This window comes from Aspergillus fumigatus, chromosome 5 (genome assembly GCF_000002655.1).
Source record: "Aspergillus fumigatus Af293 chromosome 5, whole genome shotgun sequence".
Lineage (NCBI taxonomy): Eukaryota > Fungi > Ascomycota > Eurotiomycetes > Eurotiales > Aspergillaceae > Aspergillus > Aspergillus fumigatus.
In genome coordinates, this window is record NC_007198.1 from 2,712,011 (window position 1) to 2,737,292 (window position 25,282).

General features: G+C 50.2%; 9 protein-coding genes across 9 annotated transcripts; 5 read left to right on the forward strand and 4 right to left on the reverse strand.

The window, feature by feature from the left end:
* Positions 1 to 9: 9 nt before the first annotated feature.
* Positions 10 to 1,787, forward strand: she9 (putative mitochondrion biogenesis protein (She9); the record flags this gene model as incomplete). The annotated part of the gene is made up of 2 exons (XM_748491.2): positions 10 to 772; positions 841 to 1,787. The coding sequence occupies exons 1-2, from the start codon at positions 211 to 213 to the stop codon at positions 1,785 to 1,787; spliced, it is 1,509 nt and encodes a 502-aa protein (XP_753584.1). The 5' UTR covers positions 10 to 210.
* Positions 1,788 to 2,019: 232 nt separating this feature from the next.
* On the reverse strand, positions 2,020 to 3,634 carry rip1 (ubiquinol--cytochrome-c reductase catalytic subunit RIP1; the record flags this gene model as incomplete). The annotated part of the gene is made up of 4 exons (XM_748490.2): positions 2,020 to 2,619; positions 2,694 to 2,844; positions 2,923 to 3,011; positions 3,160 to 3,634. The coding sequence occupies 4 exons, from the start codon at positions 3,632 to 3,634 to the stop codon at positions 2,438 to 2,440; spliced, it is 897 nt and encodes a 298-aa protein (XP_753583.1). The 3' UTR covers positions 2,020 to 2,437.
* A 43-nt stretch (positions 3,635 to 3,677) lies between these two features.
* On the reverse strand, positions 3,678 to 4,902 carry nctC (histone-fold domain-containing protein). Its single transcript, XM_748489.2, has 4 exons — positions 4,659 to 4,902; positions 4,519 to 4,604; positions 4,347 to 4,437; positions 3,678 to 4,295 (listed from the first exon to the last, which is right to left on the reverse strand). Exons 1-4 carry the CDS (start codon positions 4,741 to 4,743, stop codon positions 3,985 to 3,987), a joined length of 573 nt encoding a protein of 190 aa, XP_753582.1. The 5' UTR covers positions 4,744 to 4,902; the 3' UTR covers positions 3,678 to 3,984.
* A 98-nt stretch (positions 4,903 to 5,000) lies between these two features.
* On the forward strand, positions 5,001 to 8,599 carry AFUA_5G10630 (chloride channel protein). Its single transcript, XM_748488.2, has 7 exons — positions 5,001 to 5,747; positions 5,805 to 5,872; positions 5,925 to 6,284; positions 6,341 to 6,418; positions 6,475 to 6,800; positions 6,850 to 7,204; positions 7,255 to 8,599. Exons 1-7 carry the CDS (start codon positions 5,270 to 5,272, stop codon positions 8,146 to 8,148), a joined length of 2,559 nt encoding a protein of 852 aa, XP_753581.1. The 5' UTR covers positions 5,001 to 5,269; the 3' UTR covers positions 8,149 to 8,599.
* A 753-nt stretch (positions 8,600 to 9,352) lies between these two features.
* On the forward strand, positions 9,353 to 11,261 carry AFUA_5G10640 (tyrosine--tRNA ligase TYS1; the record flags this gene model as incomplete). Its single annotated transcript, XM_748487.2, has 7 exons — positions 9,353 to 9,872; positions 9,943 to 9,981; positions 10,036 to 10,428; positions 10,477 to 10,541; positions 10,592 to 10,658; positions 10,709 to 10,950; positions 11,013 to 11,261. The coding sequence occupies exons 1-7, from the start codon at positions 9,752 to 9,754 to the stop codon at positions 11,259 to 11,261; spliced, it is 1,176 nt and encodes a 391-aa protein (XP_753580.1). The 5' UTR covers positions 9,353 to 9,751.
* Positions 11,262 to 11,736: 475 nt separating this feature from the next.
* Positions 11,737 to 13,107, reverse strand: AFUA_5G10650 (pyridoxamine-phosphate oxidase PDX3; the record flags this gene model as incomplete). The annotated part of the gene is made up of 3 exons (XM_748486.1): positions 11,737 to 12,782; positions 12,856 to 12,950; positions 13,010 to 13,107. 3 exons carry the CDS (start codon positions 13,105 to 13,107, stop codon positions 11,737 to 11,739), a joined length of 1,239 nt encoding a protein of 412 aa, XP_753579.1.
* Positions 13,108 to 13,821: 714 nt separating this feature from the next.
* AFUA_5G10660 (pentatricopeptide repeat protein) lies at positions 13,822 to 17,640 on the reverse strand (the record flags this gene model as incomplete). Its single annotated transcript, XM_748485.1, has 1 exon — positions 13,822 to 17,640. The coding sequence occupies one exon, from the start codon at positions 17,638 to 17,640 to the stop codon at positions 13,822 to 13,824; it is 3,819 nt and encodes a 1,272-aa protein (XP_753578.1).
* A 3,612-nt stretch (positions 17,641 to 21,252) lies between these two features.
* Positions 21,253 to 22,750, forward strand: AFUA_5G10670 (sterol desaturase family protein). The gene has a single exon (XM_748484.2). It carries the CDS (start codon positions 21,481 to 21,483, stop codon positions 22,525 to 22,527), a length of 1,047 nt encoding a protein of 348 aa, XP_753577.1. The 5' UTR covers positions 21,253 to 21,480; the 3' UTR covers positions 22,528 to 22,750.
* A 70-nt stretch (positions 22,751 to 22,820) lies between these two features.
* erg8 (phosphomevalonate kinase) lies at positions 22,821 to 25,277 on the forward strand. Its single transcript, XM_748483.2, has 3 exons — positions 22,821 to 23,122; positions 23,206 to 23,652; positions 23,707 to 25,277. Exons 2-3 carry the CDS (start codon positions 23,303 to 23,305, stop codon positions 24,809 to 24,811), a joined length of 1,455 nt encoding a protein of 484 aa, XP_753576.1. The 5' UTR covers positions 22,821 to 23,122; positions 23,206 to 23,302; the 3' UTR covers positions 24,812 to 25,277.
* Positions 25,278 to 25,282: the final 5 nt, after the last annotated feature.

Genomic DNA, 25,282 nt, shown 5'->3' on the forward strand with positions numbered 1-25,282 from the left:
TAATATTTTAAAGTCCCTAGAGGTATATCAACTGCGATATCATTTGTGGTGCAAGGTACTAGCGACAGATCGGAGAGGAGAGGGCTGCCTTTCCCGCATGTTCTCCGTTCCGCCTTTTGTTCCGAACCAAGGTCAGCTCAAAGACATTGAGTTTCCACCACAACAATCCAACAGGAACTTGCTTGGATTCAAGGTTACTATTAATTGGCCATGCAGCCCATGCCACTGCTTCTGAGGCAGTCGCTTAGGTCATCTGCCAATTTTGCGAGGACTTCGCTCCCAATACGGCCACAGTTTCTACCCGCCGCTGGGCCGAACCTTCAACCTGCACGAGAGATACAGCGGAGCTTCTCGGTCTGTGTACGATGCCAGTTCAGGTCGCAATCGCCGTTATATTCATCTCCTGAGAAAGACACATCAAAAGACGACGCAGCTACTCAGCAGTCAAAAGATGGAAGTTCAACGCTGACGCCCGGCGATGAATCGGCAAAGGTAGAGCCGGATGCAGAAACCCAACGGCCTTCTCCGGCTGCGGGAGAGCAGGACACTTTACAAGGGTTCTATCAAGATGCGAAGAACGAACCGAAACGTGAATCAGCAGAGAAGAAGGGACTACCTTCGTACCTGGAAGAACGCCGGTCACAATTGTCCAAACAATTTACCGAGATGATGGATAACCTCCAATCCAACATTTTCGTGGCTGGCCAGCGATTGAACGATTTGACAGGCTACTCCGCCATTGAGGCACTCAAGAAAGATATACAATTGCAAGGTGGGTTTCGAAAATGATTGGAACCTCGATATTCCTCCTCCCTGATCATTAATTATTCGGACGAACAGAGGAACGACTCCGAGAAGCCCGTCAACGGGTCCGAGAAGCGAAAAATGCCTACGCAGCAGCCATAAACCGACGTTCTGCCTCGCAACGCGAAGTCAACGAGCTCCTCCAGCGGAAACACGCCTGGTCTGCCGCTGACCTAGAGAGATTTACTCACCTTTACCGCAACGATCACACCAACGAAGTGGCTGAGATGGAGACACAGGAAGCCCTGTCGGCCGCAGAGCGCGAGTCCGAAGAGGCAGCGGCGCAATTGAGCAAGAGCATCCTCTCCCGCTATCACGAGGAACAAGTCTGGTCGGATAAGATTCGCCGAATGAGTACGTGGGGTACTTGGGGCTTGATGGGTGTTAACGTTCTCCTCTTTCTTGTCTTCCAAATTGCTGTCGAGCCATGGCGTCGCAAACGACTCGTGAAGGGCTTCGAAGAGAAAGTCATTGAGGCTATCGAGAAGGAGAAAGCCATCAACCACATCGAGATATTGAAACCTCAGCCTGCTCTTACATCCACATCGCCCTCGTCCAAGGAGGAAGCAGCGGAGCCAACACCTACTTCAACCGCTGCTGGAGACACTCCAACCACCGATGAAAGCACCCCAGCTGCTACGGATGAAACTATCACATCCGAACCTGTTGTCTGGGACTCCGATCCTATACCCACCTTCGTTACAAATATAACCGCTGAAATCGCAACAGAAACGACAGAGGACAGCGCTCCCAAGAGCGCAACGATCAATGGCGTTGAGCCCCGCAAATCTCAACTCTCCCGCATTCTTCCTCCACTTCCTCCTCCTACCTCCCTCGACTCATGGCGACACACCCTCAATGAACTATTCAGTGATCGCAGTATGGTCATTACACAGCGGGATTTGACCACTGTCGCTCTTCAGAGCGCTGCTGCGGGTGCAGCGATCATGGGTCTAGTGATTGCTTTGATTCGGCCCCGGTGATTGGCCTTTTACATATACGTCCAAGCCCTCGTCACTAGTTTATATGGGACAACGACTTGTATCTTGAGCATTGTACAGAAATGGAATAGAGGATAGATAGACCAAGTAGGGAAATTCAACTTGTATATTACTATGCAGCCGGCGCAGTCAGGTTGAGTTGCCGAGTCTGACTTGGCGAAGTACTTTGAGAATACCTTAGCAGTAGAGATTACCAGATCCAATGAACAAAAAAGACAAAGGAGATTGAACGATGAATATGCGTAAACTGACTATGACATACATGTACTCGAACCAACGCTCAACAGATCTACATCTGAAGTCCACCACCTCTCACTGCAGATCAACTTCCAACTGCTTCATCAGCTGCCACGAGTAAGAGGAACGGACAACTCGCTTTTGACCCGCATGCGCGTGAGGCAAGGTCTCAGAACGAGGAAAGTCTATACTGAAACACAAGAATTCCACAGACAAGTGAGTGATACAGGGGGGCCTGAGCAGCGCATGTTGAAAGATGGTACAAGAGCTCATTTTTGGGTCCATATTAAAACATGGTCTCTGACGCAACAAAGCTAACCGTCTAGAGCACAAACACTCCCCTCCGTCTTCGTCTCTCTTTGATCTAGAACATCTAGCGACTTACGAAGAGATTTTTAACCAATGACAAGGGTACTCTCGTCAGGGAAGCTGTACTGGGGAACCTCGAGGTTCAAAGGGGCAGGACCCTTCCGGATACGGCCGGAGATATCATAGTGGGAACCGTGGCAGGGGCAGAACCAGCCGCCGAAGTCACCGGATTCACCAATGGGGACACAGCCAAGGTGAGTGCAGACACCTTCACGATGGAGCAATTCGCTATCAGTAACCGTTCAAAAGCATAGAGCAAAATCAGATGGCGTGACGACATACCAAGCATGACCAGCCACTCAGGCTTTTGGACACGGTCCTCATCGGGCTGAGGATCACGGAGAGTCTTCCAGTCAATCTGCTGAGCCTCCTGAATTTCGTCCTGAGTACGGTGACGGATGAAAACGGGCTTTCCACGCCACTTGATAATGACCTGTGGATTGGTAGGTCAGTATGGGTTTTCGGAGTAGCGAAGTGTGCGTGATGCTTGGCGAATAAACGGGACACGTACGTTCTTGCCCTCGGGGATCGAATCGAGACCGATTTCAACCTTGGCCTGAGCCAGGACATCGGCGGAGGCGGACATGTTCACGAGGAAGTCTGAAGGGAAAAATTGCATATCAGCAACCTGCTCCACGTGATACCAAATGACCCCAATCGCCGAATCGCCCGCGATTGTATTCCGAAGCGACTTTCAATCCTTTCGTTCAAATCCATCACTTGTGGTGAATTGCCTGATATCACCTACCCTGAACAGTAGCCTTGGCACCAACAGCAGATCCGAGACCGAGGGCTCCGGCCATGAAGTAGGAGAAAACCTGGTTCGAGCGAGGGGGCTTGTTGGAAGCGTATTTGCTGAAACTGGGAATCTTCAGGGTCGACTGGTACTCGTGGGAGTTGCCGAAAGGGCTATCGAAGGAGGAGGACTTGGAGGCCTCAGACAGTCCTCTCCGTTGCTGGCAGGAGGCGACAGCAGCGCGGGTGGTGGGCAGCTGCTGGCGGGCGCAAGCGCGCAGCAGAGTGCTTGAGGCGGAGGAAAGCGACATGATGAGACTATCAATCGCAATGATTGCGGGGAGGTGGGTGGAGGGGAGGAGAGTTGAGGGGGGAAGAGAGCAATTGAATGATACGACGGGAGGAATTCGATGAGGTTGAACGGAGGCCCGGCATACGGGTCGAAAGAGCTTTCTACGACAAGCGATCGGAATCACGGGGCGCCTCATTGGCTGGGGCCCACGACAATTCCGGCCGCCAAACATTCTTCTTGCAGCTGCCATCTTTAGGTCTACCTTGAATGCTGCTCTTCCAGACTCTATCTATTATATAATAAAATTGGTCTTTTCAAGATGATTTCATCATAATTTTCATATGTTCTCGCTATGCTAACCCAAGGTATAAATGATTCACGCGTCAAGAAAGCAACTGACCAACAGGGATTTTTGCCCTCGATCCGTATCCGTTCCGTGCATAACCAAACCCAAACATGCGATCCTCGATGATAATACCCAAACCCAAAGACATAAACACGTCTATCGAGTAGCTCAAATTATACAAGGACTTGCGCCTGATTCGATCATTGGTCTACCATTTCGACATCACGGTCGTTTTCTCCTGTTTGCGCCTCGACAGTGCGATCAACCATCAACGTACTGAGAGACGGAGCTCGAGGGCTTATAGAAGGCTTATCCGCTTTCTGTTGACCACCCTCGCCGTTTTCTTTGATCATCGAAGGCATTGTGCCGTTCAATGTGCGCTGTCCTTTCTCGAAAGCGGCGTCTTTGTTGGCTTCTTTTTCTTTCTTCTCTTTGAATTGTTTATAGGTAGTTGTTTTGGGTATCACGTCGGCAAGAAACTCCAGATTATCGATTCGAGAAACGGCGGTAGCTGTCATTCGTCAGCGATCTGCTCGCTTCAATGCTATGATTCGCAACGGACCTAGATCCTTGTATTGGATAACCTTACGCGGTTTTCGTTCAGATTTAACGACGTTATGCCCTTGTTGCGCGAGGTATTGGATGAACATTTCCTATGTAGATTGTAGGACAGAATTAGCGAATCTTGCTCAACACGAAGCTTAGAATCCCGAGAGCCAAAAGGGGAGGCAAACTGTAGCTTTTGCGACTACGAACGTAGCATTTCCGGAGCATTGTACGATATCCTCATCGAGATGAATGATTTTCTTTATTCGTGTAACTGTGGCATGTAAGCCCCTGGAATAGATTCGACAAAGCTCTGGTTCACACGCACTAGGTAGAGCGCTCTGGCCGGTTATCTCATCTCTGGAGGTTTGTGCTGTTGCTGGTGCTGGTGCGGGCTTGTCTTTCGGAGACATAGCGGGCTCGGTTCGGGATTTGGTCGTATATTGCGGATGTTTCAAAGCTGGTCAGATCAAGATAATTATACGTGTTGAAAAGACTTGTTAAGTACTATTGTCTGGATCGGAGAGGAATATGGTGTGGGTTGGAAGGCCGAGAAATTACTGCTACACCGCGTGCGGGTAGAAATCAAGAGCGCGCGGCGTGTAGATGTTCTCCGCAAATGATGTAGAATATGCTTGCATGTGCTTTGACTACAAGGACAGGGTCGAATCAAGCACGTTGACTCCTATATAACACTTCTCACCAGCCGACTCGCTGAAAAAGAAAAGGAAATTTATTATCTTACATGACTGTGTGCTACACCTCGATCGACAAAGGAAACCCATCGCCTTCTGATCCTTATCGCCAATCTGAAAGCGGGAGGTTCTCTCACGTGGGCGGGCGGCATATCTGCCATGGAACATTGTCATTGCAATATAAACAGCTCCCCAGCATCACGTCCACGCTGACTATGCTCTTACCGCAAAAGAGAATTGTGGTATGAGCTCGATGCCTGGCTCGTCGACCGCTCCGCGCTCACCCTCAGTCCTGTCTGAGCGTCGGAGTTGGAGATTATCAGGCTTATCTGTCACCTCGCCTGTTGACCCTAGCCCACCCGACGACAATGGCCATCCGAACGCGATTACCGATGAGATCAGGGAAATAAAGCGATATGAGGATTTTACAACGATTGATTGGGTCCAAGATGCTATACAGGAACAAGCGCGACGAAGGGCGAAGCGACGAGATGGGTCTGGGTTCTGGGATCAGGAAGGCACATTTGGTTGGAGGCGCAAAGTGAGCGAGTCTTATCACGCTGGGCAAGCTTGGCTCGTCATTACAATTGTCGGCGCCGCTATCGGATTGATCTCGGCTGTATTGAACATCATCACTGAGTGGCTGTCGGATATCAAGTTGGGTCATTGTACGACTGCGTTTTACCTCAATGAACAGTTCTGCTGCTGGGGTGCTGAAGGAGGTATGCATATCGCTTATGCTCTATATTCATGGTGGAGCTAACGTATATCTTCACTAGGCTGTCCCGAATGGAAACCATGGACTTCCTTTTGGCTTATCAACTACTTTGTATACTTCTTTTTCGCGGTATGTTGGAACCTTACCTGGTCCTTTCGGATCAATGGCTAAGAAAGTATAGACTTTGTTCGCATTTATCGCCGCCACTTTGGTTAAAGTATTCGCCCCTTACGCCGCAGGGTCCGGTATATCAGAAATTAAATGCATTATTGCTGGATTCGTGATGAAAGGCTTCTTAGGTGGTTGGACACTATTGATCAAGTCCATCGCGCTTCCATTGGCCATTGCGTCTGGTCTTTCAGTGGGAAAAGAAGGTCCCAGTGTACATTTTGCCGTCTGTACAGGGAATGTCATCTCGCGCCTTTTTAGCAAGTATAAGCTGAACGCATCGAAAACGAGAGAAGTCCTGACGGCAACTGCTGCTGCTGGTGTGGCAGTGGCATTTGGCAGTCCAATTGGGGGGGTACTATTCTCTCTAGAGGTTGGTGATTTTGAGGCGCATGTGTTCGGAGGGTTATGCTGATACGCTGGCTGCAGGAAATGGCATCTTACTTTCCACTCAAGACTCTCTGGCGAAGTTATTTCTGCGCTTTGGTCGCAACTGGTGTGTTGGCGGTAGGGACGCCAGGTTCTGTTTCTGTCTGTTCGTCAGCCGCTGATCCAGGCCACAGATGATGAATCCCTTCAGGACCGGACAACTCGTCATGTTTCAGGTGCAGTATGATCGCACGTGGCATTTTTTCGAACTAATATTTTTCGTACTTCTTGGGATATTTGGTGGTTTGTACGGCGCCTTTGTGATCAAGTGGAATCTTCGAGTCCAGGCGTTCAGGAAGAAATATCTTTCGCAATACCCCATTGTCGAATCAGTCATCTTAGCGGGCTTGACCGCATTCATTTGCTATCCGAACATGTTTCTGAAAATCAACATGACCGAGATGATGGAGATTTTGTTCCGTGAGTGCGAGGGAGGGCATGATTATCACGGACTTTGCGAGTATGCCGTTTGCCCGACAACTAGAGAAGACAGCTGCTAATGATTGTAGGTCCAAGAATCGATGGACTATGGTTGCATCCCTAGTGATTGCTACGATTTTACGAGTTCTTTTGGTCATCATTTCTTACGGTTGTAAAGTTCCGGCCGGCATTTTCGTCCCGTCAATGGCCATTGGAGCGTCCTTTGGTCGCTTGGTAGGGATTCTTGTCCAGGCCTTGCACGAGGCTTTCCCTAATTCCGCCTTCTTTGCCTCTTGCAAACCAGATGTTCCATGTATCACTCCCGGAACATATGCGTTCCTTGGCGCTGGGGCCGCTCTGAGTGGGATTATGCACCTCACAATATCTGTGGTTGTCATCATGTTTGAACTTACCGGGGCCCTTACTTACATTCTACCCACCATGGTGAGTCAATCAGGACTGGGTGCAATCATCAAAGAGACTAACATTGGTAGATCGTGGTGGGTGTCACCAAAGCTGTTAGTGATTGCTTTGGCAGCGGAGGAATTGCAGACCGAATGATCTGGTCCAACGGCTTCCCGTTCCTAGACAATAAAGAAGAGCATGTCTTCAATGTGCCTGTCTCGCAGGCCATGACGCCTGATCCTGTCTCGCTTCCTGCAGCAGACTTCCCCGTGCGTGAAGCCGAGCATCTTCTGAATGACAACAAATTTCAAGGGTTCCCCATCGTTGAGGATCGTTCAAGTAAGGTCTTGATCGGGTACATCGGCCGCACTGAACTCCGATACGCGATTGACCGGGCGAAGTCGGAGGGTATATTGGCCCCTAATGCTCGCTGTGTATTCACGAAGGAAGCAGCCGAAGCCGCAGTGGCGCGCAGGGCATCTGTTTCGAGAAATCAGTTGGTGCCCAATACCTTTGATGCAATTCAAACTAGTTTAGGGGCGCCTTTCGTGGATTTCAGCCGATACGTTGACCATACACCGCTAACCGTGCATCCCCGCCTGGCACTCGAGACTGTCATGGAGATCTTCAAGAAGATGGGACCGAGGGTGATCTTGGTTGAGCATCGTGGTCGGGTCACGGGGCTTGTCACTGTCAAGGATTGCCTGAAATATCAGTTCAAGGTGGAGGCTGAGGAGCAAGCTCTCGCATCAACCCATACGGCGGCGGACCTTCCACTTGGAGCCCATCTTAACGGGCGCCCAAGCGATAGCCTAGAAGAAAATGTATGGCGCTTCCTGCAACGTGTGGGCTCGATGCTGCCACGGTGGCCACGCCTTAACCGCGACAACGGGCCAGTGGCTTTAGACAACCGGGGACCAACTACGGCCCTGAGAGGAACCGAGGAGGACGATGCTTTTGTGGAATTGACGGAGAGACATTGACATATGAGATACCTTTCGATGTAATATATTCACCTCAAATAGACTACGGGATCAGGCATCCTAGCATCCTAGGGAATAGCTTCATTGTACTTGACACTCAAGCTCTATCCTTACATGCAACCCAGTCCATGCTCAGACCTGTTTGCTTAGATGCATGAGGCTCATGAATCCCTCATCCCGACCAAAATACACCCACCACCCATCATCGCAGCCCCCAACCACCACAGCCCACTCACCTTCTCCCGAAAGACAATCATACCCAGCAACGCCGTGATGAGAAAGTTTGCCGACGTGTTAGTGATGGACACTTTGGTCGTGGAGGGAGACGCGGTCAACGCTCTCGTAAAGAGGGCCCACATGATAATGTTACACAGGACATTGAGTCCCAGACAAACCTTTACAAAGTCAAACAAATCCTTCAAAACGCAGGAAAGGTAGGGGAGACGTACACCTCGAACCAACAATTCAAGAAACGTATTTTGATCCCCTGCGCCGAAGAGATGCGAGATACTCCTGGTGAACGCTGTGGTTTGCTCATCGGTTGTTCTGACTCCTATCAGCGAATGATCTGCTTCAAAATGCGAGTTGCCATTAGAAGAACTTGGGGACATACAGTTTAGCGAAAAGGCCGTTGAGGGCTGCGAAAGTGCCGCTGGCTAATGCTAGGATAATCCAGCGGGATTGAACAGGTGGTTGTGTCATGACTCCGGCTTCTTATTCGTAATGGAAGAATTGGAGTTACCTCCAAGATGTGTCTTGATTGCGAATTCCAACTGATGTCCAGTTGCTTTCTCTTGGTAGAATTGAGGAAAGTAGATATTGATGTTGATGACCCTGAATGCGTACTCTCACGTGATAGGGGTGATTACCTGAACCTAGCTCGTAAGTATGGGATTAATGGGGGAGGTACATGATAAACAGCTATATTTGGATTTAATCTGGCATGAGTTCCACCGGCAACAGGTCTAATGAGAAGCAGCTTGTCAGAAATCAAGCCTTAAGGGCTACAGATGTACGGCTCCATGAGACTCGCCTTCCCGCTATCGGCTACTACATTGAATGCTCAAGGCTCTTTATTAAGCGATTGACCTGCTGATGTGACTAGATGCGCCTTGTCCGAAATATCCTGCTGCCACATGTGCATATAGAGGAAGGAGATATCCCAGGGCTCGGCGACCGTCCACAAGTGGAGTCTCGAGATCTACAGATGTTCAAGGTTTTTTGTACAATAACGGATGAAAAGAGTCAGCAAGATCGGAGCATTCCGAGTGTTCCGAGTGAAGAACAGAGACGGCAGGACGATCGGACTCCTTGGTGTCCCAGCTCCATGCAGGTTCCGTCAGCATACAGTCGTCGAGTCCGCTTTCATTCGTCCATCTCACTTTCTGAATCCGCGGACATGGCTGTTGGTGAGACATTGGATCCTGGCTGACCGCCCTGTCACATACAACATTATTTCAAGCGGGAAAACACCCGGCCCGGAGATGGCGGGGATTTTTGTATTTATCCATGGGTATACGGACTGACTCACCTAAGCAGAGTGCACTATATAGCGACCGCGGTTTCCGTCGTCAAGTTTTTGAAGTCATATTCTTGCTTAACCATGGCAGAAATGAACGCGGCCGAGAGGTTCGCCCTCATCAAGGAGAACCTTCAAGAGATTCTGAACCCGGATATCATTGAGGGCATTCTCGCGGAGGGGCGCAACCCAAAGATCTACTGGGGTACTACACAACATTTTTTTTTTCATGCGATTTATGGGCAATTGCTAAAATCTTCTTTTCCAATTGATAGGAACGAGTCCCACTGGCAAACCTCACTGCGGATACTTTGGTACGATGTCGTTCTCAATGCAATGGAAAGCCCATCGCTAACCCCGCAATCTAGTACCCGCTGTCAAAATCGCACAGTTTCTGGCTGCCGGTTGCGATGTGACGATCCTGATTGCTGATATCCATGGTTTCCTCGATAACCTCAAGGCGCCGATTGAGCTTGTCGAATACCGCGCGAAATACTATGAGTACACAATCAGAGCGATGCTCCAGGCTGTGGGCGTGTCGACGGAGAAGTTGCGCTTCGTCCTCGGTAGCTCTTACCAGAAGAGCCCCGAATACGTGATGGATGTGTACAAACTGTGCTCGCTAGTATCGGAGCATGACGCGAAGAAGGCTGGCGCTGAAGTCGTCAAGCAATCCAACAACAGCCCCCTCAGTGGCCTTCTCTACCCCATCCTTCAGGTGCTGGATGAGCAGCACCTGGACTGCGATGTTCAGTTTGGAGGTGCGCTTCCTCGGCTATGACAATCTGCACAGGAACTAATTTGAGTAGGAGTTGATCAGCGCAAATTGTTCGCTGCATCCACCGAATGGCAGCCTAAGCTGGGTTACAGAAAGGTCAGCACAGCATTGTCGTATGGCTGATGATTATGCTTACGTACTTCTAGCGCGCACATTTGCTGAACCCCATGGTTCCTGGTCTTACCGGTGGTAAGATGAGCTCGAGTGAAGAAGGTACTGTCAATTGTCTGTACCATTACGGACGACTTACTGATCCCCCGTAGAGAGCAAGATTGATCTTCTCGAGGCCGCCGATACTGTGAGAAAGAAGATCCGCAAGGCCCAGGCTGCTCCCAAGGAAGTCGAAAACAACGGTGTTCTGTCCTTTGCAGAATTCGTCCTGCTTCCTGCTTCCGCCCTGAAGACTGGCCGCCCAGAATTCCGCGTCAGCCGTGAGCGAGACGGCCTGGAGCCTCTCGTCTACCACGATATCAAGCAGATGCAAGAAGATTACAAGAACGATATTGTATGTACAGGAGCAATCTGCAGCGCAAGGGGTTATCTGGCCCGGTACTGACTTCTCTACAGTTGACACCGCAATTGCTCAAGCCCGCTGTGGCAGAGGCTCTCGTTGAGCTTATGGCCCCTATCATCACCGCTTTTGAGGCCTCCAAAGAATGGCAGGAGATCACATTGAAAGCATACCCTCCTCCGGAAAAGAAGAAGAAGGAGAAGAAGCAAAAGGATAAAGGAAACCGCTACCCTGGGGCTAAGACTGCTGAGACAGCCGAGCTCCCGCTCCGGGAAATTGGAGTCCAAGAACCTACAGCAGATTAAATTCAATAGAGTTAGATACATGAATGACACGACGAACACTTCTCCTGACGTACTCCTCAATCCTTTCAGTTAGATCTGTACTCATTTTAGTGGTCAGGGTAACCCTATATCACCGCTCACAGCAGGAATATACCCCCATAATCCGATGTACCTAAAGATCAAGGTTTGGGTTGACATTCCGTGACGTTGAGCGATGCGCAACTTCTTTCTCTACACGCTGCCCTTGGTGAATTGGAAGTGACAACACCAAATCCTGATGTCATTCTCAAGCTGCATGCGTCGTGGCGGGACTTAAAGTGAATGAAGTGAATGACTTGAAAGGAATGAGTAGTGCCAATGGGAAGCTGATCCTACGCCATTTAGTCTAATAATTGTTGACTGAAGCCGAAAGGATCTGTGCCTGGTATTGATTGAATAAGTCTTAACAATAGGTTGCAGTTCACTTAGCTTGATATCAAACGGTCTATTGTAAGGTCTATGGCGAAAGTCGTTGAATCTGCCATTGGAACGACGAGTCATCATCTGATTCCTTCACTCTCACATATCGGAAGCGATCATGCAACCGACTGCGTCGGCCTTGCCAAAACTCCACCGACTCGGGTACCAGTCGCACACCACCCCAGAACGGCGGAAGAGGGATCTTCTCTACTCCCGCGAACCGCGCCTCCATCTCCTGCACCCGCTTCTCAAGCAGAGCCCTCCCATCATCAATGTCCGTCTCGTCAATGTCGGCCGGAATCTCAGGACATCCAGACGTGGGTGTCGAGCCCTGAACGTGCGCTGCGGCCGCAACGCTCTTCCGTCGCCGGTCAACCAGTGTCTCGGGCTCCGCCGACCACAGCACCTTACTCTGCCAGCTCGCCCACGCCCCGATCTGACTGCCGCGTTCTCTCGTATTCCAATACAACTCGCTCTCCTCGCGGCTGAGCGGCTCCACCAGCCCCTCGATACGAACTTGGCGCTCCAGCGCCGACCAGCAGAACGTCAGCGCAGCCCACCGATTGCCCCCCTGCACATCCTGGAGCAGACTCTCGTCCTCGTCGGGACGGGGCATCGCACCGGGGAAATCACCGCCGCCCGCATTCACACCAAACACCTGCCCGCCTTTGCCCTCCCGGCTGCCCCAGTTACTGTACACCACCCAGCCCCGCTCGTCCAGTTCTTTGAGGTAGACAACGCGCGCGCTGACCCGCCCAGAAGGCAGCGACGCCGTGGCCAACGTACACGTTTCCGGTGCCGAGGACGGCGACAGCCGCGGGTCACGGAACCAGGTGTGGAATTGGTGGAGCGGGTTGGACGGGTGCATCTGGGAGACTGTTAGGGGCGGGTTGCTCACAAACTGGTGTGCGCGGGCCGGATGGGCGACAATCTCGGCCTCGATCGTGGAGTCCGGGGTTGAGACATCTGAGCGAAGTTGCTCGGCGATGTGCTCGGGGACATTGGGGGCGGGTGACGAGGGGTCTTTGGTCTCGGTGGCTGTGACTTTGAGGTCGGGGGTTGCTTCGATGTCGCCGGGTGCGACTGTGCAGGTGTTAGGAACAGATCATTGCGTTTTTCTTTTTCTTGTGAAGGGGCGAGAGGTCGGGAAACGTACAGATTAGCTTCTTTGGCCGTCGGGAGCTCATTGCGTGCTCGTCGGCTGTTGGATTCCCCGCACTCATACTGTGAAGATACCACGCTTGGTGGTGGCTATAATGGCTTGTTGCCAGACGAATGCGATGGAGAGAGCACTGAGTGCGTAAACATACGCGACCCGTAAGCATAGACTGTGTAGCTGCGTGAGCCTAGCGAAGGGTGATGACTTCTGACGATTAATGGTGGGGGAGTTTTGAGCGTCGTCCGCCATCAATGCGGGTAGTCGACATCGGAAATCTACGGCCGGAAACTATTGGTCCTTCTGAGTACTCAATTATTGCAATAATACAAGGAGCGCTGTTTCCGAGTCGCCTGATCAATGTTGACTGATCAATCAATCACGATCGCATCATTGACCAAGACTCTCCAAGTGCACTCAGCCAGGAGGAATTTGTCTCGTACATAACGGTAGCTCCATGATGTCATTATCACCAGAACCGAAATCGGGCTTGCGAGGTGTCTACAATCTGGATGCTGCAAATCTCATTCACAAGGTACTTGAATTTGGACCTGATTGTGTTTCTTGAACAGCAGGTAGTCCTTAAGATAAGGAGTAGAGAGTGGTCTATAAGACAAAGGAAATATGGACAAAGAAAGAAAAAAAAAAAAAAGAAAAGACCAACGGTGTATGGTATACATGCAACAAAATAAACCCAGTTTTGACCAACGCCTTCCCCTCGCTGAATGCATAACATTGTAAATGAGTCCTGAGACCTGGTAGTCAAGTATCAGAAACCGATGCTACCTTCCCGAATGCCTATACAAAGGCCGTCGGGCTGGAGATCGTCAGAAGACAGGGAATCCAGCCCTGGCAATTTAGAGATACATTAGAACGAGTACTTTTTTTGACCTTGTCAATATAAGATGTGTTCCAAACTGGTTGAAACGGAGAAGGGAAGGCAGCATCATCGGATGAAGACCCTGTTTAGATGGCAGCAACTGGCGCACCACCTCCAACCAGGTCAAGGATCTTGCTGGCTACAGCAGTAGGATAGCCACGAGACAGCATCTCCTGGACAACGCGGGAGGCTCCCTCGCGGTCTTCAGACGCCAAAAATGCACGAGTCATCGCCTCATAGGTGCTGGGCTCCCGTTTGTCGATGCCAACGCTGTCATAGACCGCCTTGGCCTTGGCGACGTTGCCTGCAGCAGCCCACCCGTGAATAAGAGTGTTAGCAATGTAAGCAGTCATCTCCACACGGCGATCGGCCATGTCCTTGACTATGGCTTCGGTTTGAGCAACCTGATGATTGGCCACCATGGCCTCTAGCAGAGCCTGGTAGAGGCATGGCTGCAGGCGCACCTTGTGGTTTGATACAACCGACTGAAAAACATCCAAGGCAGCATCAAGATCGTGCATCACGCATCCCTTGGCATGGATAAGGGATGCATAGTGTACGGCTTCGGGCTGTTGTCCGGAGGCCTTGATAGTTTCCAGCACCTTCTCAGCAGCAGGCATGTCCACGGGCTCCAGGGACGCAAAAGCGTCAATGAGCAGTTTGTATGTGTGCATGGTGGGCTGGATGTTGCGACTTTGCATGCGCTGGTAGTAGGCCAGTACCTTGCTGCGGTCGCGCTTGGTATTGAGGAAGTACTGGATCATAGAGTTATAAGGAGCGGGTCGCGGCTTGTAGTTGGGCATCGACTCCATCTCCTCGAACATCTCCTCGGCAAAACGCTCATCACTAACACGGCAGAGAGCATTGACGATCGTTCCGTATGTGACACTGGTGGGGCGGATGCCGTTGGCACGCATCTCGGCGAAATATAGAAGGCAGTCGTCGATCCGGCGCGCTTTACCAAGTTTGCCAATAAGCGCATTATACAAAAATGATGTTGGCTCAACTCCTTCGGCAATAGCACGGTGGAAGATCTTCAGAGCCTCGGTTGCTTCATCAAACGTCTTGGTGGATTCCTTGAGTGTAGTGATGTAGAGGCCAAAGGTATTTGCAGATGGTGCCGAACCCAGCTCCAGGAGTTCGTTGTGGTACTTGGCCGCAAGGCTGCGGTCTCCGAGAGTCAAACACGAGGCAACCATGGCGTCAAGGATGGAAATCCAGCCATACTTGACAGCATGGTACTGCGGCAGCAGAGGAACATCACGACGAGCCATGCTTAGAATCTCCTGCACTAGGTCGGCACGGCCAACCTTCGTAGCAGCATTAATGAGCTTGGCATAGGTGATATAGCGAGGATGGCGACCAAGGCGACGCATGTTCCGAAGCCGAGTTAAAGCCTCATTCAGATGTGACTCTGCGCGACCGCTTGCACTCCCCAGCTCCTCGGCAATAATAGAAGATCCACGGAAGTCGGTAGCATATGCATATGGATCGAAAGAGTCATCGCTAGATACGGGCGTCATAGACGAAACTTCCGAAACAGGAGAGTGATGACCGGAAAGGAAAGACGATGGAGAGGACGTCATGCTAAGATGGTCCTGCCATCTCTTCACCATGTCAGGCCGGCTGTTGAACAGCTTGGCGACGGCTTGATCGACCAAGGCAGTAGTGTGAGTATCCAGTGGGAGTCTCGTGGCCAGAGCGATGTCAAGCATGTGGGAGAAGCGAATGGGGTGAGCGACATCAAAGGCCATGGAGTTGTTGTTGAGAAGCATACCAGCTTGAACCTGCAGTGCGAGCGCCAGATCGGGAGCAGCAAGCTGAGAGATACCTAAAGGTCCAAGGCTGGCAACAGCATGTTCAGCAAGGGGAGAGACGAGACCACCATTCTCAGTCATAGACCAAATGAGGTTCATGGCAGCCTGTGGGGAGAGAACAGCAGCAGTCTGCATGAGGACACGGCCGATAAGGTGAAGGCTTTCATTAATTTGTTCACGGATGGAATTCAGTACGGCGGCGTTGTTGGCAGAGGAGTTGCGAATCCGGGCAAACATATTGCGGGCTTCAAGAAGGGCTTCGTCAACCTGGCCACTCTTGGCCAGGGCTACTGCGTACATAACCGTCGGCTGAACCATATCCGGAGTTGCCTGACCCACGGTGCTTAGCATCAGCCACAGGGGTCGAGCCTCTGACACATTGCCTTGCCGCACATGCAACGCCAGCATCGCAATGGCGGGGCCCTGACGCACAATCGGGTCTGAGGGGAGGCGTCCGTACGCTTCGGAGGCGGTGTTGAGATCACCGGCATCCGCCGCAGTGACGCAAATGCGGGCCATGGCATGATCCAAAGCATCACCGCGTAGCTGCTCCTTGGCGTGCTTCAATGCCTTTGCATGTTCACCTGACTTGAGACAGTACTGCACGAGACCATCCTGCACAATTACGGACTCAACCGCCTCCTGGCGAGCTTCACGGTTTTCAGTGACTTCATCAAACGATGCACGGATGCGCTCAAGGAATCGCAAGGCATTCTCTTCCTTTCCGGCTGCAAGATAAGCCCTGACCACAGCAGCGTACACTTGACCGTCCAAACGCTGAACAATGCTGAATGTTCCATTATCGTCAGAAATCGCGAGATCCTTGTATTCATTATAGCACTCCACAGCACTGGTCAGATCGCCGGTAGACGCAAAGGCATCGATCATCGACGGAAAGATAGACGCATGTGGCGTCACCTTATGTGACTCCATGTGGGCATAGATACGGATCATATCCTCCACTTGGCCTTCTTTCGCACATGCTGTGATAAGATAGCGGTACATATCGAGGGAAAAGACCAGATCTGAGTGACGAGTAGTGGCGGTGTTGAACAATTTGACAGCAATAGCGAGAGAGTGGTCCTCAGCGAGCAGATCGCGCTCCAACTGACTCGAGTGCAGCATAAACTTGCCAGGCTCTTCCATGCCTCCATAGCGAAGGCGTTCCTGCTCCAATGACTCTTTGGCCTTGATCGTCTCATGAGAGCGGACCACAAAAAGCTCGACCAGTGTGCGATAGGTGTCTTCATCGGGAATGACCCTGCGGCGAAGCATGTCTGAATAGACATCGAGTGCTTTGGGAATGGCATGTGAAACGTCGGTGTGAAGGCGGACGGCAGATTCCAACAAGGCATTGTATGCCCCAACGGTTGGAGTGAGGCCATCTCTTAGAAGCGATTCGAAAGCAGCAGGGATCTCTGCGTACTTTTTGCCCGAGGCTAATTGGACAATCTGGTCGGAAACGAATCGAGACTGCTCAGCGGTCGCATCGGAGACGGCGGCCACCTCAGGTGGTAGATCAGGGAATGCCTCAGTACCCTCATCCTTTGCTTCCGACGCCTCCTCAGCCTGTGCCTGTTCCTCCTGAATCTGGATTTCTCGTGCTACAGCCTCCTCGACTTGAGCGCTGATTTCGGCATTGGCTGAGGCCTTACTGACGCGTGGCGAGTCGTGCAAACCGGGCTGAGAGTCTGTAGCCTTCTCCCCCACCTTCACCCTCGCTGATTCTTCATCTCCAGTAGGCTTCCAGCCAATTCGTCTCTTGAATTGAAACTGTTTCCAGTCACTGTCATCACCAGTCTGCTGAGCGTGCTGCCACGCCGCATAGTATGCCGCTAACCCAAAGTCTCCAGACCCAGAACCGCCCTGACTGGCTTTGGCACCAGCACCCGAGGAACTTGATGGCTGGAAAACATTTTGTAATTGACTTGTCCGAGTGAATTTGGCGGGTTGACTGGCAAGCTGATTGAAAGTTGCCGACGACGCGTACGATGACTGCGACGCCGCAACTACCGACTGAGCATAGCCATGGGTGAAGGCTTTGGTGAAACTCTGACGCGCGAGGTGAGTGAACGGCTTGAACACCATTTATCTTGCGGGAGACCTCTTCAACGGGAAGAGGTGATGCTGTATATTGATTAGTCACACTGTTTTATTAAATTTTCTTCCCGCCAGGTACCGAATTATCAAATCCAGCATACCTTGCAATCAAAATAGTAGAAATGATGCAGGTTCATTTGACGACTTAAGGTCGCCAAAAGAACGCGCGTAATAAAGGTGAGAGGGACCTCAAACGGCGAAGCGAGGTACTAGCTGTTTAATGGTGAAAAATGTGAGAACCTGATCCCCAGAGGAACGAAAGAGTATTTGAGAAAAGGCAAAGATGATGTCCCAAAGACTAATCCACAAATGGATTAGTGCAGATCCAGAGGGACTAAGCTGTTCGGGAAGAAATGTTCTTTATGGGGCAAAAGGGTTCAGTGCTCAGTGTCCACTTGTTCACAAGTTCCGAAAGAATTCCACAAGGCTTGATTAGGACCTTTTGATGTCAGGCAATGCAATTAGCAGAAGAATTGCCCTGTTCAAATAATATGTAAGAATGTGGTGGTGGGAGACAGGGGGAAATAATTGATGATGACATCTGGCTGATTGCGTCCTGATAAGATCCTCAAAACAACGAAGGGGGAAATGCACGTCGGAGCACAGTAAACGTCAGCGGAGGAAGCCTTCCAGAAACTGTCCAAAATCGTTGCCTAAGGTTTGAACTTTTCTACGATGAGATGATCAGGTGGTGGCTTTCGTTCCCGGGTCAAGGGACCCATTGTCCAATCGAAGAACCGAGAGAGTGAATTCTCGCTGGGGCTGGAGGGAAAAACAGGAGGTATTTTTCACCCGTCCCTGATTCTTTGGTGGATTGCCGGAATTGTCTGGCTGTTTTGACAGGGGCGCAGCAGCCGTGACTCACCCGTCATTCCGACTTATTTTCTTGAAGCGCTTCGTTGGCTCCGTCGGGGATGCCATAACGCCGAGCGCCGATTAATGATAGTCCGTCCAAGGTCATTTAATTCCTTTAAGAAAATGACAAGTCGGTGCCTGTAAAGCATGCTTGTAGTCTCTACAGGATGGTTTTTTTTTTTTTTTACATGGATTATATGGTATATGATAATGCAACTCAAGGTGGCGTAGCAGTGCAATACAAAGAAAAGCAACACAAATATCGGCCCAGCATCAAAAGAGACGACCTACAGAGTACTCTGTACTCCGGTACCGAGTAGACTACGGAGTAGACTGGGCGGATTGAACGGAACCCCGAGTTGTGTCTGGTTCTGGCCGGAGGCAGTCGGTGTCGTGCTTTGTTCAGGCCGACAACTTTTCATCACTGGCACTGTGTGTGTACGGAGTAGATCGGTTTACAATCTAAACATACAAGGGGAGTTCTAGAGTCCGAGTGTGCCTGGCAACTTTTGACCCGGTGTTTCACTGCCGTGTTGTGCATGACATTCCTGCAGTGGCATCCATGAGGTAGAGTCATGCTTGCCTCAGTCTTTTTCGATGCCATTGCTTGTTCGTTCTTTGGACTACTTATGTAGAATCCAAATCTTGCATACGGAGTAAGTCTGACAACTGTGCATGGCTTTTCATCCAGAAACTATGGCCTTTTCACGATGTGTATCGCCGCTTTATAGGAATTAATCGACCTTACTCATTTCGTCAAAGCGCCATCCAACATCTGACTTCTTTTGAGACGAGCTCAGCGCATATACTATAATTACAAGGAGCAGAAGCAGAGCATTAAGGATAAGGAAAAAAGAGATAAGAGGCTTTCCTCTTCCTTCTTGAGATGTCGTTCTTCAACATGTCTAGAGACTTCAATATCGTGTTGATATATTTCGATCAGACTGCCTACAGGCTTATTTAGTTCCTATGACCCTAAGCAAAACAAAGGAGGCTGATATTGACTAGAACAGCTTCGATCAGCAGTCCGACCCCAAGGTTGAAGATGGTCTTGCTAATACTACTAAGGGCCATATCTATCTTGTGAAGCAGAAATTTTCAAGAAGTAATATCCTGCTGAATGAAAGATCTAACTCAACTATCATAAGATTCCCAATTTACAACAATACTCCAAGTCTCCAACTGCCAGACTATGGTAAGTAAGAATTCAAGAAATAAGAATCAATCTAATAGTAATAGCTTATATATACTATACTACTGATGAGTACGAGCTTTGATTTAGGAGTTAAGCCTTAGCTACTAGTGAATATTAACGATCTCCTCTTTAGTACTTATCATCTTATAGCTATCTATAGGTATAATTTATTATAGTATAATATCAGCAGCAGCTTAGTGTACTCTAAAAGATGCCTGTCCTAGAATGCTTATCAAGTCTTCTGGATATATATGGACTAATAATATGCTGAAACAGAAAGATGTTAAACTCTATGTAGCAAAGCACCTAGAGATTCCAAGTTATCAGTTGCTTCTCGTGTAAGTTAGGTATAGGGCCCAGGGGCAAGCGAAATTAGGATGTCCTGCTACTCCTGTAGGTCTCAGTTTTTACCCTATCGTCAGAATTACTGTGGTAACCCTTCTTCTGGATGAGATTATTCTACAATGCCAGCGTTGGCATCGTCTTTGTGACATGCCCACTCGGCGCAAATACCGCCGAGTAAAGCTGCGAGAGACCTTAGATTTGGCTGTGGCCTTCAAAATCCTCCGATCGATTCTAAAAACCCCTTAAATATGGGCGGTACGTTCGCCATATAGAGCTGAACCGATTTCCATCAGTAGTTTATGGAATCGTGCAGTTATTACACATTAAATCCCCCTCAGCGGCCCCTCCAGCCAAAAGAGAGCGCGTATGGATACCTAGTCTAAGCGAAGACAAATGCTATCGTATTCGTTATCGATGTAGCAGAGTTTGTGCTTGTGAAAAGCCCACTTCAGGCCGACGGAAAAAGTGGTGGACTCTCAAGTGAACAATTCCAGCGCCACACCAGTCGCAGGGCAACAGCAAACTGCTTGCCAGTGACTCGCCAGGGAATGAGTTGCAACAAAGGAAGACCGAATTGTCCACCTCCTCGTTCATGTGCAACTGATAGTCTAGAAGAGAACATAGATATCTTACCGAATGTAAGATCATGCGTGAGGAACCAGTCCCAATTAGGCATGCAACGCGACGGGGGTCCCCAACTAAGTCTTAACCAGGGTATATCTGATTACCACAGACCAGCAGGCAGTTTTTCTGGGTGGGCAAAACTGTCTGTTGGGGTACTCTAACCGAGATCGACTTCGTGATCGTCGATCTGTACGACTGTACGATCTGTATCACGTCGAGGTCTATGGATCCGTATATAGGGGGAACTGTATTTACAGTCCTTGAAATCTGTAATTTGAATGCAGTAATAATATTGAGATCAAGACCCGACAGCAACTGACCATGTAGAAGAGAAATAATACCTACTGAACATGTCGAGAGTAGAAACGTCTTTTTCAGACATAAGATCCATTAACACCTCCTGTCTAAAGGCCCCAGGTCTCTGAGTTTTCGTGCGGGGAAGAGTGTCTCCCAACAAACAGTAAGAACAAGTCTAAATCGACATCATGCGCAGGTCGCGTGTGGTTCGGCAAGGCCCCAATGATCCCAAAAAGCCAAAGGTTGCGAGCTCCAGCCCCTGTTCATTGAGGATGCGAGGATCTGCACAACCGTCATTAGTAGAACCGCGGGGCTAGTTTCTTATACCGGGGTTTTTCATGAACCCCATTATTCACATGCGTGAGCATCAACAATGATCTTCTGGTCTTCAAACCATGATGCCACAGAAGTTGAAGCATAAAATAGAGGCCATTCCCCGGCCAACTCCCTCCCTCTTGGATGGAGTATTATTTGCAGGCAGATAATAGAGGGGCCGAAATCAAGAGGCCAACATGGCAACCGCAATGCGCAATCCCAAGGACTCGATGAAATCTACATGGCGCACTGATAAAGAGCAGTGGACTGTGTTCCATTGGTTCTATGAGGTGCTTGGCATACATCCTACTGCCCTTGACCAAGACGTCCCGGTACACGACAAAGACGAGAAGGTGCCTTTCATGACCGAATGGCAAACTAACCGCTGGGTCCTTGTCCACGCCTTCATACCATTTGCCATTCACTGGGCCTATGTCGTCTATACAGGTCGCAACATAACCCCAGTCGCCGCTTTCATTTTCTACAGCACGGCGTTCAAGGCGATTGGCATTCATGAATTGCATATCCTCCGTCGCCTCGGCCACCGACTTGGGTTCTTCGACGGCGACAAGCATGAGCGAGACGGTGTGCCTGACGTTGGTGTCGCAAAAGTCGTTCAGTCGCTACTTTCGACGTCCACCTTCCGTCCGATGTTCACAGTCTTCCTGAGCTACCAGACCAACCTACCACCTTCTTCTATCAACTGGCTTTGGCTACCACTTGAAATTGGTCTTTATGGCATCGTTCTGGACTTTTGGTTCTATTGGTACCACCGTCTCATGCACGATATCGGCAGCCTCTGGAAATACCACCGTACTCATCACCTCACCAAGCACCCGAATCCACTTTTGACGCTTTATGCGGATAGTGAGCAGGAGTTCTTCGACATTGCGGGCATTCCTGTAATGACCTATTTCAGCCTCAAGCTCATGGGCCTCCCTATGGGCTTCTATGAGTGGTGGTTTTGCCACCAGTATGTGGTATTTTCGGAGCTTGCCGGGCACAGCGGGGTCCGCCTTCATACATTCACACCATCGACACTGACTTGGCTTCTGAGGCTTGTCAATGCGGATTTGGTTATCGAGGATCATGATCTTCACCACCGCTATGGATGGAAGAGTAGTTACAATTATGGCAAGCAGACCCGCCTTTGGGACCGCATCTTCGGCACATGCCGTGAGCGCGTCGAATCCAGACCAGACAATATTGACTACAACAATAAAGTTACGCTGCCTCTGTGGTGAGCGACAGCCTCACGCCGAGCAGTTCCTGGTCTTTATGATGTCAGGCCCTTGTTGTCTTGCTGAACAGCTTTTAAATTCCATTGTGGTACGAAGGCGTCGGTGGTCAAAATTATTGGAAACCGGCGTGGCCTTGAAAAGGACTACAACTGTTTAAGACATACTTGATTATCTAGACTGTATATAACGTACCTTGTGCTTATTATTCAACACTCTGAGTCCTGACCTTATCTAAATTGTGTGGTCGAATAATGCCTGTACCCTCAGCCACAATTAGCCACAGTCCCCACTAGCCACGGCTGTTAAACTCCCATATGGAATCAGCAAAACATTGGGACGACGGCGGGCAATGATAAGCATGATGCATATCGCTAAGGATATCCAGTTAATCTAAAACCCCCAGGCACAGGCAATATACTTCATTGTCCTGTCCAATCTCACTGACTTGTCCTATGATCATTTTTGAAGTTCTTTGCTTCGTCTAGCCCCCAAAGTAGTTAGGCGGGGCTACTGAGATCCGCCCCTCGATTTGGAGCTCTTGATTGAAGTGTCAACTCAACTTCTAATTACACACTGCGCAAAACTTTCTGTCAGACATGTGCGTCCGATTTGATAGTGTCTCGTACATGTGTGCGGAGCAATTGGCTTGCTTGCAGAAATGCTGACGCCATGTTACTCTAGCTCCCATCAAACCCCTGATACCGGACCACCACATTAACATCTCGGTCTAATTCCCTCATCGACTCTCCAACTCTGACGCCGAGCTTCTGATTATACCATGCTCCCTCTTCCACCAGCGGTAACGGCCTTGTCCGCGCCGGGCAAGGTCCTCCTCACTGGGGGTTATCTGGTCCTGGACCGCAGCTACACTGGGACTGTGTTCGCCCTTGACGCCAGAATCCATGTCATTGTTCAGCAATTGAGACGGAACCATCGGCGGGAAGCCGCCTCGGGATCCGCGCATGGCCGGTCGGACACACCTCAGGCGGAAGGCAATGTTCATGGAGACAAGGAAGACGAAGGCACGATCGTCGTACACTCCCCACAGTTCGTGGATGCGGTATGGGAGTATAGCATACAAAGATGCGAGGACGGTGGAGGAGTCCTAGTGAAACAGAGAAATGATGGGTAAAGCAACAATATTATAGTATCAGTAAATTGCCCAGGAGCTGACCCATCCAGGCCACGCAACCTGTTTGTCGAGACCTCTCTGAACTTCGCCTTGACTTACATCAGCTATGTGGCCGACTCGAAGGATTTCGGGTCATTATCGATTACTATCCTCGCCGACAACGATTACTACTCCGAGACGGCCTTCTCCAAGGCTTCGGGACTCCGGTCGTCAAGCAGATTCGTGGACTTTGGTGTTCGCCTTCAGGAGGCACACAAGACAGGCCTGGGCTCTTCAGCCGCCTTGGTCACTGCCCTGGTGTCGTCTCTCGTCATCCACCGTACTATGCAACCCGACGATCTCGGTCCAGGCCGCGACAAGCTTCACAATCTGGCCCAGGCGGCCCACTGCGCTGCGCAGGGTAAAGTCGGGTCCGGCTTCGATGTTGCAGCTGCCATTTACGGCTCCTGTCTCTACAGACGCTTCTCCCCCTCGATTCTCGAATCAGTGGGTGACGCTGGTTCTCCAGGCTTCGAAGAGCGGTTGTTCCGGATCGTAGAGGACGCCGACCCCCAGCATCCGTGGGACACCGAATGTCTAGACTTCGGCATGAAGCTCCCCCGCGGAATGCAAATGGTCCTCTGTGACGTCGAATGTGGTTCGCAGACTCCATCCATGGTGAGAAAGGTTTTGGAGTGGCGGAAACAGAATCAGAAGGAAGCCGATATGCTCTGGGGCGCTCTGCAATCGAACAACGAGAGACTTCGCCTGGAACTCAGACGCTTGGCACAGAGCCCGGACGAACATACTCTCAGTGACTTTGAAAATGTCCGCACCTATATTCAGCGCTCGCGTAACCACATCCGTTCCATGACTCAAAAGTCGGATGTCCCAATCGAGCCGCGCGTCCAAACCGAGCTACTTGACGCTCTGTCCGAGCTGGAGGGTGTCATCGGTGGTGTGGTTCCAGGAGCAGGGGGCTACGACGCCATTGTGCTCCTCATCCAAGACAATCCGGATGTGATCACCAGATTGAAAGCCTTCTTTGAGACTTGGGAGAGCAAAGCGGAGGACGATTTCGGTGGCAAGATTGGGAAAGTCAGGCTTCTTGGCGTCCGCCATGGATCAGAGGGAGTCAAGAACGAGATGCTCGAGCAATATGCGGGCTGGGTGTAGGAGTAAGATTTCTGCGCACGCCTTGAGAGATGACTACAAGACCGACTCTACATCTGATCATGTTATTCTCGGTTCGAATGTTAGTGATGGATGATGATGATGGCATGACAATAGCATAGCATGAGCGTGACCACGATGGTATTACTCAAGCGTCAGGCAAAAATTTCAATTGAATGTTTCATATTATCGCCTGAACCCCCTAATAATAAGACTCAACTGACACTGTGCAGCGAGCAGACTAGCACAATTAGCAGTCGAGACACATATAGTCTTCGTTCTTTTATAGTAGCAGCAAGCTGCTCGAAGATAAAGATCTTAACAGCAAGGAAATTTCTTTTTGTCATGACTATCTATCTGACAGGGGTTGAGCTCTATGGTATTCTGTACCTTCTTTCTCAACACTGATATCAAATGCTCAAGAAATGCTGTTAGTACACCTCAAACCTCAGTGACAGGACGCCAGATTCATCA

What these genes read in the sequence shown, in the direction of transcription:
- nctC (XM_748489.2), bottom strand. Translation starts at nt 4,743, where the DNA reads ATGTCTCCGAAAGACAAGCCCGCACCAGCACCAGCAACAGCACAAACC. An exon ending in TCGTAGTCGCAAAAGCTACA is followed by an intron (nt 4,438 to 4,518) that starts GTTTGCCTCCCC and finishes CAATCTACATAG; the next exon opens with GAAATGTTCATCCAATACCT. An exon ending in TATCCAATACAAGGATCTAG is followed by an intron (nt 4,296 to 4,346) that starts GTCCGTTGCGAA and finishes GACGAATGACAG; the next exon opens with CTACCGCCGTTTCTCGAATC.
- AFUA_5G10630 (XM_748488.2), top strand. Translation starts at nt 5,270, where the DNA reads ATGAGCTCGATGCCTGGCTCGTCGACCGCTCCGCGCTCACCCTCAGTC. An exon ending in CTGCTGGGGTGCTGAAGGAG is followed by an intron (nt 5,748 to 5,804) that starts GTATGCATATCG and finishes TATCTTCACTAG; the next exon opens with GCTGTCCCGAATGGAAACCA. An exon ending in GGGTACTATTCTCTCTAGAG is followed by an intron (nt 6,285 to 6,340) that starts GTTGGTGATTTT and finishes CGCTGGCTGCAG; the next exon opens with GAAATGGCATCTTACTTTCC.
- erg8 (XM_748483.2), top strand. Translation starts at nt 23,303, where the DNA reads ATGCTCCCTCTTCCACCAGCGGTAACGGCCTTGTCCGCGCCGGGCAAG. An exon ending in GTGAAACAGAGAAATGATGG is followed by an intron (nt 23,653 to 23,706) that starts GTAAAGCAACAA and finishes TGACCCATCCAG; the next exon opens with GCCACGCAACCTGTTTGTCG.
- AFUA_5G10670 (XM_748484.2), top strand. Translation starts at nt 21,481, where the DNA reads ATGGCAACCGCAATGCGCAATCCCAAGGACTCGATGAAATCTACATGG.